Consider the following 9,518-nt stretch of genomic DNA (forward strand, 5'->3'; position numbering starts at 1 on the left):
GGTATGTCTTCTTCAACAATCCGATATTTGAGTAAAACAGACTAATATTATCTCGGCACAAGCCATGATTTCATCCTTGCCAGTGCTTGTTACAAATCAAAAACTCAACGTAATGCAGCAATCTATTATTTCTGTGTAATTCACACTCTGCACTATCGATTATAAACTGCCCATAGTGTTTAGAAAGAGCTGTGCAAACTGAGGACATCCATGTCTGGCTCTGTAAGCTGGCAGGAAAACCTAACAAGCCTGCCAGTTTTTCTGAACCCGCAGAGCTCCCAGGCAACTAGGGAGGATTTTTCCGAATACAGTTGTTAGACTTTTATGTGCTGTGTGTTTTTGGTTTTTTTTATAATAGTCTGAAGACTTCAGTTCTAGCCAGTTTCTGCAAGAAAAACATTTCCCCTATCACTGTAAAATGGTCATCTCTGGAAAAACATTACTGAAGTGAAACCCTGTCATAACTATATGCAAATAGTTCTGTGCAGCTCCATGTTAGCTCCTCAGACTGTCATACTATGTCTTTGTGGAGCCATCAAAAGCCAGGAAAATACATGCTTAGGGCCCAAATCATGACCCTGCTTCTTCAGGTATAGAAGCAACCGTTTTGCACAATGTTCTGTCCATACTGTGTATGGGAAGCTGGATGAGCTTCCCGAGAGGCATTAGGAGGTCCTGCTTGTAAGATTGTGGATAAAATGGATAGAACGAAGTACAGGATAGGGGAGTCAATGATGTGTTGCTAAGCCTAGACATTGAGCCGATATATGGAGCCTCATTGCTACTTGAAGAAATAAAATCTCTCCCCATGACTGTATTCAGCATGCTACCCAGCTGCCTGGGTTACAGGCTGGACAGAGACACTGTCCCTAATTACTTAGCTTGATTTCAGTACTTGAATCACCAGCACCTTTCCACTCAGATGCCTGATCATGAACATCCAATGTACTGCTCCACACAAAAGCAAGGCCACAGAACAGTATGGGAAAGAAAAACAGCTGTCTGCATCCATGAGCGATGCTGCAGATAGGAGCAGCATGAGCATAACAGCCATTAATTGATAGGAACAAAAGTTGGAAATGAGTACGCTGTAACGCTGTACTAACAGCGATATTCTGAGGCTTGTTGCCTTTCGTCTCTGTCTTTCACTGTAATACAATCTCATGAAAAACAGACCCTGAAAATACTACTCTGTAGTGGTGTGCTTTACAGTATTAAAAGGATCAACTGCATGAGATCAAATATTCATCTTCATTGTCGCTGTGCAATTCTGTGAGCAATGACGGAAAAATTCCTGTCTTAAAAAAAAATAATAAAATAACATCTAGGAAAAGTTGTGTGAATTTCAGCAACCAAAGAAAGATTAATGGAAACCCTTAGGATATATTGGGAGACTGGACTGAAACCTAATTTTAAATTTTTGTGTAATAGTTGACCTAGTAAAAATAGGGAAGCTAATTCCTGGTATTTGCATTTCTGAATTATTCTACAATTACTTTTTTGTTTCAAATATGTTTCATAAAATTATATGAGAAGTCACCAAAAAACCCAATAATTTGTAACATAGCAAAAATTACAATCTCTGTGTTAAAACTTCTGGACTTTTTTTGTTGTTTGTTTGTTTGCCTTTTCTTAGGTAAGAAAATTAGCTTGTTAGCAATAATGGTTCTGGTGGGTGACAGTCTTCACAATTTTGCTGATGGTTTGGTAATAGGAGCAGCATTCTCGTCCTCAACAGAAACAGGTGTGACAACGACTATTGCTATTTTATGCCATGAAATTCCTCATGAAATGGGTAAGAAATATATATGTGTGTATTTCTCCTGATTGTCTTTGTAGTTACAGGTTTCCCAAAGAATTCTTACCTGAATGACATTAGTGGGAATTCTTCTTGCTTAATAGCATCATGAACTAGAATATTAATGTGTGAGATGGATATACAAAGACACTGTTTTCTCTTTTCCCTCATTATTGGATGCTGTTCTCATTACTGGATGCTGTTGCATCTCACCTTCTCCAAATGTAAATGCGATCGGGTCAGGAATGACCTGTTATTTTAATGTGTACAGACAGAAAAAAATAGTACACTGTGAGCAAGAGCCATGTGTGCACAACAGGCACACCTGACACAATGGGCTGTCTTTTTAATACGCAGCAGAGCCATTTAACAATGTATTCTTCACGCTACCCTCATTCCTGCTGCTAACCAAGAATAACAAGATAATAAAAGAAGATATATGATCCCTTTTACTAGCAAACAGGACAGAAAGATCATTCCACAAAACACTGCTCTCAGTTATCTCCTTGTAGTAAATCTTCCAGTATGGCTGAAGTTGTTCCTGACATTGTGTTGATCAACATATATAAGCTGGCAAGTCTGGGATGAGAAGTGCAGATTCTCATTTCCATTCTTTAATAACTAAAGACTTCATGCGCTGTCTATGTAGAAAACTTCCCCAAACGCAAGGTTGGGATGGGGAATTGCTGTAAAACTTGTAACCCTTGTTTGCATAGCAAAGACATTACCAAAATACTGAACACTTAACTCCAAAGACAGACCTTCTTAATTCTGGGGCAGTAGTGCCCCAGTGACAAAGTGGTATTTCTACACTCACAGAGAAGAATTTAAAAAATATTTTACTGTGGACTTGTTATGAAATTGTTTATTTTAGAATAAATGTCTGTGATGGGATTCTGAAACAATTTACCAAAGTTAATTAGGTCTGAAATCAGTGGAATTAAACTCAAACTGGAATCAGACTGGCATAGGTTTTTCTGACTTGCAGCACCTGTAAAACACTCAAAGACCATGCTGCAAATATACTCACTGGCAACTTCCCAGCCAAGAAAGATTTAGAAGCTCTGGGAAAGCATGTGACTTCACTTTTGTGTGTATCCAAGTTGGAAATGTCACAGAACATCGGGGCCGCTCCTGCATACTATCTTTAGGAACAGCTAAACAAATACAAGTTGATGTGCTTTTTTGGGGGTTTGGTGTTGGGTTTTTGGGGTTTTTTTTCACATAGGATGAGTTTATAACTAATTCTACAGAAATCTCAGGACAGTCCTCATCATTCAATATCTTTGTGCATATCTGAATTATTTGCCTTCATTGTTTGTTGCCAAGAGTCTTACAAATATATTTATCAGCTAAACAATAATTTTTCTGTCTTTTTCTCTATGCAGGAGATTTTGCTGTGCTGCTAAGTACAGGGCTTCCCACGAAGATTGCAGTTTTGATGAATTTTATAAGTGCGCTAACAGCATTCTTAGGACTTTATATCGGGCTTTCTGTATCAACTGACCCATGCATTCAAAACTGGATTTTTACTGTTACAGCTGGAATGTTCTTGTATTTATCTTTAGCAGAAATGGTGAGAACTTCAGTCTATTGTTATATTTTCCTTCTAACATAGCCACATCACAGATGAGTGTCTGACAAATGCAGGTGGATGGATTTGGAGAGAAATAGTTCATAGGCTTGTTGGGAAGAGCATGTTGTCTGCCCTGTGTGTGTACAGTGCTTAGAACAATGGTCTGGTTTTGTTCTGTGTCACTGCCATGCCAGGTGTAATTAGTAATAAAAAGGTGAAATAAAAGACATTAAAAGGGTAATATATGAGAAAGACATAAAGGCTTTTTAAAGGGGGAAAGGTAAACAGTGTATTTTTTTATGCCTGAAAGGGGTAGTTCCTACAACATAAAGAAATATTTGAACATACAGGGGGGGTTAAAATCTTGAAGAAGTTAGTTATTTTTTTTCTTTTTACTGCCCTTTTCTTCATATATTTTTCAACCATTATTTCAAGAAAAAATTGCTGTTTCTGAACTAAAATGCAAGATGCTTATCCTGTGCTCTTCCTGCCAGCCTTTCCATCTCAGACAGGCTTGGATGAGCTCCTAAGCAATTAAAAACCTATCAGATTGCCTCAACTTTTTCATATTTGCCCAACGTTTTTCATACTCCCAATTCAATTGCAATAATATGACTATGGAAAGACAAACTGTGAAGATACACAGTAGGAGGGTGAAGATATGCAGTAAGAGGAAGGTCTAAGGACTATGGAAGAGTGTGGTGGAGTCATAACTCATGCAGATGCCTCAGGCCATGTCATTTATTGAAGAGATGGCTAACTGTTACACTTGTAACAATGCAGAACTTAATTACCTTGCCAGCTTTGTCACCAATGTATGATAATTGCAAGCTTCTGAACAAAGACAGAATATTTTAAGTGATTAGATCAAGAGGGGGGAGGGGAAAAGAGGTCTGTCTCTTCATAAATTATTACCGTGTTTTTCCCAAGCCTGGCTGTCTCTCTGTTGTGTTCACTACCACCCCCCACCTCATGCCTGAGATATCATTTACCAGGTTCAAGGATAATACTTTAAACTTGATATGCCAAGCCAGTATTATAACCTACTTAAAAATCTACTTGTAATAATTTACCTTAGACCTTGGGTGTATTTTAATCTATTTTTGTTACTGTAACAGAAGTGAATATAAAGTGCTCCTAAGAGCTTATGAGGAAACTACCTAAGGACTGTGGATGTTGTCAACAGTTCTGACTGAGGTGGTACATAACAGACAAGACCACTGTGTACCAAGTTGCATCTTGTTCTGATGCAAAGAAATTTGCAAGTGAGGTTACCTACCTAGTCAGTAAGCATGGTTTTACTAATGTGGTTAAGGATGATTTAAGCATATTTTTTCCATCAGTGGAGGATCAGCATCCATCAGGGATCCACAAGCTCCTAGAACAATACCATGTTTCCCCCCAAGTCTTCAAAGCAATATGCCAGCTGTAAATCCCAAGAGATGACACAGTTCCAGGCAGAGACAGGGATATGTTCTCCCTTATTCTCAGCTTGTCCATAATCTTGTTCTCGATGTGAAAATGAGAAAGAAGGGAGAGAGAGAGAAAGGAGGATCTTATTTCTCTCACCTCCCTTGTGTTAATAGGATTCCAATCAGTCTTTCTCTGCATTTTGTCAAAAGAGCTGCCATTGTGTTGCTCACCTCCGTTTGTCAGAAAGTGTTGAATATCCCAGAGATTATTTTAGTTTAAAAAATATTCCTGTAGCACTGCAGGAATCTATCAATCAGAAAAGTTTTGCATGCTTGTATAGTACATCTCAAAAGAAAATCAGCCATTCTTTATGTATTTTTCAACTTCCTTCACATAAATAACTTCTGTGCTGCATTCTCATCTACAAACAGCAATCATCAGTGTTGCTGCCAATGGTGTACAAATACTTAACGGTGTACAAAACTTAATTATAATTTTCAGTATTTGTTTTATGGGCTTTCACATATCCATGTGGTTGTCAGAGCAGCAGTAAAATAAGAGAGCACAGTTTAAACTGAACAGCCTTACTGGTTTCTGCACTGAGGCAGAGGTTCATTGGCAGGACAGCACTGTAAGCCTACTGCCACAGTCAAAGTTGCACACAGCTACTTCTGTGGTTAATTAAAGGATTTTCATTTCTACAAATGGCATTCTATCTCCATTAACAAGCAGGGTAGACTAATCATTTTAGAAATCTAAGGAAAAGGACAAAAGATAAAATTATCTATTTCCTTCATCATTTTTCATCAAGGGATTATGCAAAACTTCATCTTCCCAGTAATTGGGGAAGGTGGAAGGGAGGAGTATTTTGTCTTGCAAATGTGTATGCACAGGTGTAATATTGCAACAGAAATTGTTTGTTGCTTCAAGATATGCATGTGAGTAAACACCTGTAATATTGTGGGTTTAGTTGCTGTTAACTGAAATGAAATCCCCTAAAAAACAGCTTTTTATGAGCAGCATAGTGAATTTTTTTGTACTTTATATCTGTTTAGAGGTCATAGCTATAATTGTAACTTTGCACTATTTCCAAAGACCTTTTAATGAAAAACATACCTTTAATTTGAATTGAAACCTGGTACACCAATATATAGAATGGAACAGACCAACTCACTCCTGATGAATTGTTTCTTTGACAAAACATTTCCCCTTTTCCTTTTGGGAAACAAACTTGAAAATCCTGTATCAGCCTCTTAAATGAGTATCTATGAAGTGATTATCATGGATAAATATTTATGAAATCACATGCATTGTATTAAACCCCAAGGACTGGGACAACATTTCTACATGATTATACAGATTGTGGTGGTTTATATGGTTCCTGATTAGAAAGACTATCTAATTTGAAAAGATGGAGACTGAAGCAAGAAAGACAGTAAGGGTATCAATAGGAGCTAGCCAAACACTCCCAGAGGCAACTAACTGAAGTTTTCTCTGATTAACCTTAAAAATCTTTTTGATTTTGGATATAAAAGAATATTTTTAAAGTGACTTGTTAGGCCGTTGTAGTGTAGTGGTCATGTCATATATGCCCCAGCTTGGTAGAACTCCTGTTTACTCAGCATGCCTTCTTTCAGCATGCTGCTTCCTAATTCTTCATATCTTTTGTGTGCCCATGATAACATGAGCTGGAGTGGGAATTCAAAATCACATAGTCCCTCCATTAACAGTAACTTTTTTGCCTCCAACAGACCTCAAGCATTAGCAACTGCGATGGCATCCAACAGCTTGGATGTAGCTCTATCTTCCCTTAATTTGCAAAGTGTTTTGCATCTGCCCGTTGAATAGGCTTACACTTCCCAAACAGCAAGATTTTCTCTGCTGTACTACAAACATTTGTGTTCTGAGGGAGCTGGGGTACCATAGCTGATAGTGCGTCAGCAGTCAGCTTTTATTTTCAGAGATAAGCAGGGATGTCACACTAGGTAAGGCTATATAAATGATCTGTGTGTTTGATAATATGCACATAGGTTAGGTGTAGGGAGCAGATATCTCCACTGGACATAGGAAGGGTAGTACTTGCTGAGACTTTCTTTTTAAAAGTTTCTTAGGAACTTACTACACGTGTGTTAACTCAGAAATTAGCACTGACAACAAAAAAGAGAAAACAGCTTTTGCAGTGGGAAGAGAGAAAGTTTCCTATTTAGAGCACTTGTTCACTCAGGCGCTGGGGAAGAGGACAAAATAAACTGATTATAAGGATAAATAAGAAACACCAAAGGTCTAGACTGAAACCCTGGATTCAGGCCTATGTCTTAGTTAAGTTTTTACTTATATACACAACCAAACCCACATGCTCCAAACACTTACAAGCTGTCAGTTCAGATTTTTATTTACATCAGAAATTTGAGGTGTTCATATTTGCTTTAGATTAGATGTTTCTAATGGTCCTTAAATACATATTAAATATAACTACATGAGTTTCTAAGATGTGAATTTGTACCGTAATTTAAACGACTGCCTAGTTGTTACAAAGATTCAGGGCATTTGGGCGTGCCTGTTATTTTTATGCAGAATTTTAAAGCGGAGGCAGATTTTTCACTGCAGTTTTCTTTTGGGCTCATGCCAACTTCCAGAGATAGAAGAGTGCAGGAAAGGCAGCCCCAGAGACCCCCCTCTGACAGAGGGAAGGATGAGCATAGCAAACAGATGTAAACGTACCCCGACAACCTCCTTGGTCAGCACCACTCCACTGTCTCCCAGTGGCTGATGCTGTTACAGCTCCTGCGAGGAGGCTCTGAAGAGCAGAGGAAATAAGTAGCTTCATTCAAGCGCAGGCTGTGAGAGGAGCAGGAAGGGATGATGGGGGAGTGCCAGGACCATTCACTTCTGTTTTGAGGTTCACAACAGATAGACAAAAAATACCCCAACAAACCAAACCCCAAACAACCAAAACCAAAGGTCAGTACTGGGCCGTTACCCTGTATTTCCTAGGTTGATGTGAAATCATTGACAGTCATTGGTGTCTCCCCTGGTATATAAGTACATAAAGCACGAATACTGAGAGAGTCTGAGCCTGAGGCATCATTTTCACAGGTTCTGTTTGAGACATACATTTTGTTTAAAACTTTGATCACAGAGACAATGTAGGGTGGCAGGTCAATCTAAGTAGCTTTTAATATGATTATAAACAGCTGATGCTCCTTTGCCTGATTTAAGACTCACCGAGAAAAACACAAAACGTAATTTTTTCAAGCATATTTTGAAATTCCTGTTTTCTACTTGTATGTTTACTAAAACCCAAGTAAATAGGAATGTTGCCAGTTATTTCAGTAAGAGCAGGATTGACCCTATATATAGCACTGAAACAAAAAAACTCAAACCAGTTTATTCCCACAAAAGGGCATCACTAATTTTACTAAATAGTCATTTCCTTACAGACAGCTGTATAAAATTACTAAAAACTATTGAGAACTTAACAAATTTTGGACTCTCATTTATAATTCTTGTTGGTGCTAGTAAAAGAACCAAAATGGGCAGAGTTTGATTTATTTAAATATTTCACTGTCAAGATCAGTGTTGTTATAATGTACAGAACATGCTACAGATTAATAGCTATATTCAGAAACTCAGCATTTTGAAAGTTTTTTTTGAATGGTTTGCCTTGTTTTCCCATAAGACTTTTTTCCCAGAGATGAATATATCTGGCTCTCATTCTGGTGTCTTATTCTTTTTTTAGCTTCCTGAAATGACTCATATTCAGACACGGCGACCCTGGTTGATGTTTCTCCTACAGAACCTTGGATTACTATTAGGCTGGCTTTGCCTCTTACTTTTGGCTATATATGAACAGAAAATTAAAATATAAGTTTTCTGTTGGAAATCTTGAAGTACCACTTGTGACAGTGGGTAGCATTATTCACAATTTTGTCATGTCTGCTATAGTGATATATAAATTAAGTTGCTGGGATTTTATATCTGAACAGTAGATAACTATTTCACTTTATTAACTTATTGTTCAGATTTTGTAATTTTTTTTGTAAACATGAATGTTTAGAATTATGTTCTATTTGTTACTGAGTTTACCAGATCCCATGCTCAAACTCACAGGAGCTTTTGATTAGTTTTTATTGAGACTGTTCTAGTTGAATGCTCTAAGTGATCTCTGCCAGTCTGATTGAAAGAATAAAACACTTTTATATGCAGTAATTAAAGGGGACTAACCATAGTTGAATAATTCAAAGCAGAAATGTTTTTTGCCTCTTAGTACAAAGAATAAATGTATTTCTATAAAACTACAAAGTACAGCAAAACTGAACTGTTAAATGGCATACAGCAATCTCATAATATCTGCACTATCTACTTTGTCAACATGAAGATCGTCAGTAGTCATAGCTTACTGGTCCTCTGTGGCAGGTAAAAAATGACAAGTGTAAATGTTGAAATTTATCATCTAGAAATCTGAGAATGCCCTTTTCTGACTTTGATATAGTTTCTCATACGTGTGTTGGAATCTGTGATAGTCAAGCATTGGACTATAGTAACTGTTTTCCCCTGATATCCCTTCCAGGCTCCTCAAATCAAGGGATTCCTTGAGCCAGATGTTGCTTCTGAGTCACCGTGTTTAACAAACACCGATAGTGCCTTCCCCTCAGCAATTACCTTATTCATACATATGCAATGTGCATTGTGGAAAGAGCTTTTTCAGTTGTCTAAAGTGCATGTAGCTGT

General features: G+C 37.7%; 1 protein-coding gene across 6 annotated transcripts in view; it reads left to right on the forward strand.

The window, feature by feature from the left end:
- The window catches only part of SLC39A12 (solute carrier family 39 member 12), a 34,156-nt gene extending 25,071 nt beyond the window's left edge, over window positions 1-9,085 (forward strand). For all 6 annotated transcript variants that reach the window (XM_056338073.1, XM_056338071.1, XM_056338072.1 and 3 more), the window contains 3 exons: window positions 1,637-1,795; window positions 3,187-3,374; window positions 8,527-9,085. In XM_056338073.1, coding sequence (XP_056194048.1) covers window positions 1,637-1,795; window positions 3,187-3,374; window positions 8,527-8,655 — 476 coding nt within the window. In that variant the 3' untranslated portion in view covers window positions 8,656-9,085. The remainder of the gene's footprint in view (window positions 1-1,636; window positions 1,796-3,186; window positions 3,375-8,526) is intronic.
- The last annotated feature ends 433 nt before the right edge of the window (window positions 9,086-9,518 follow it).

This window comes from Falco biarmicus, chromosome 4, assembly GCF_023638135.1.
Source record: "Falco biarmicus isolate bFalBia1 chromosome 4, bFalBia1.pri, whole genome shotgun sequence".
NCBI lineage: Eukaryota > Metazoa > Chordata > Aves > Falconiformes > Falconidae > Falco > Falco biarmicus.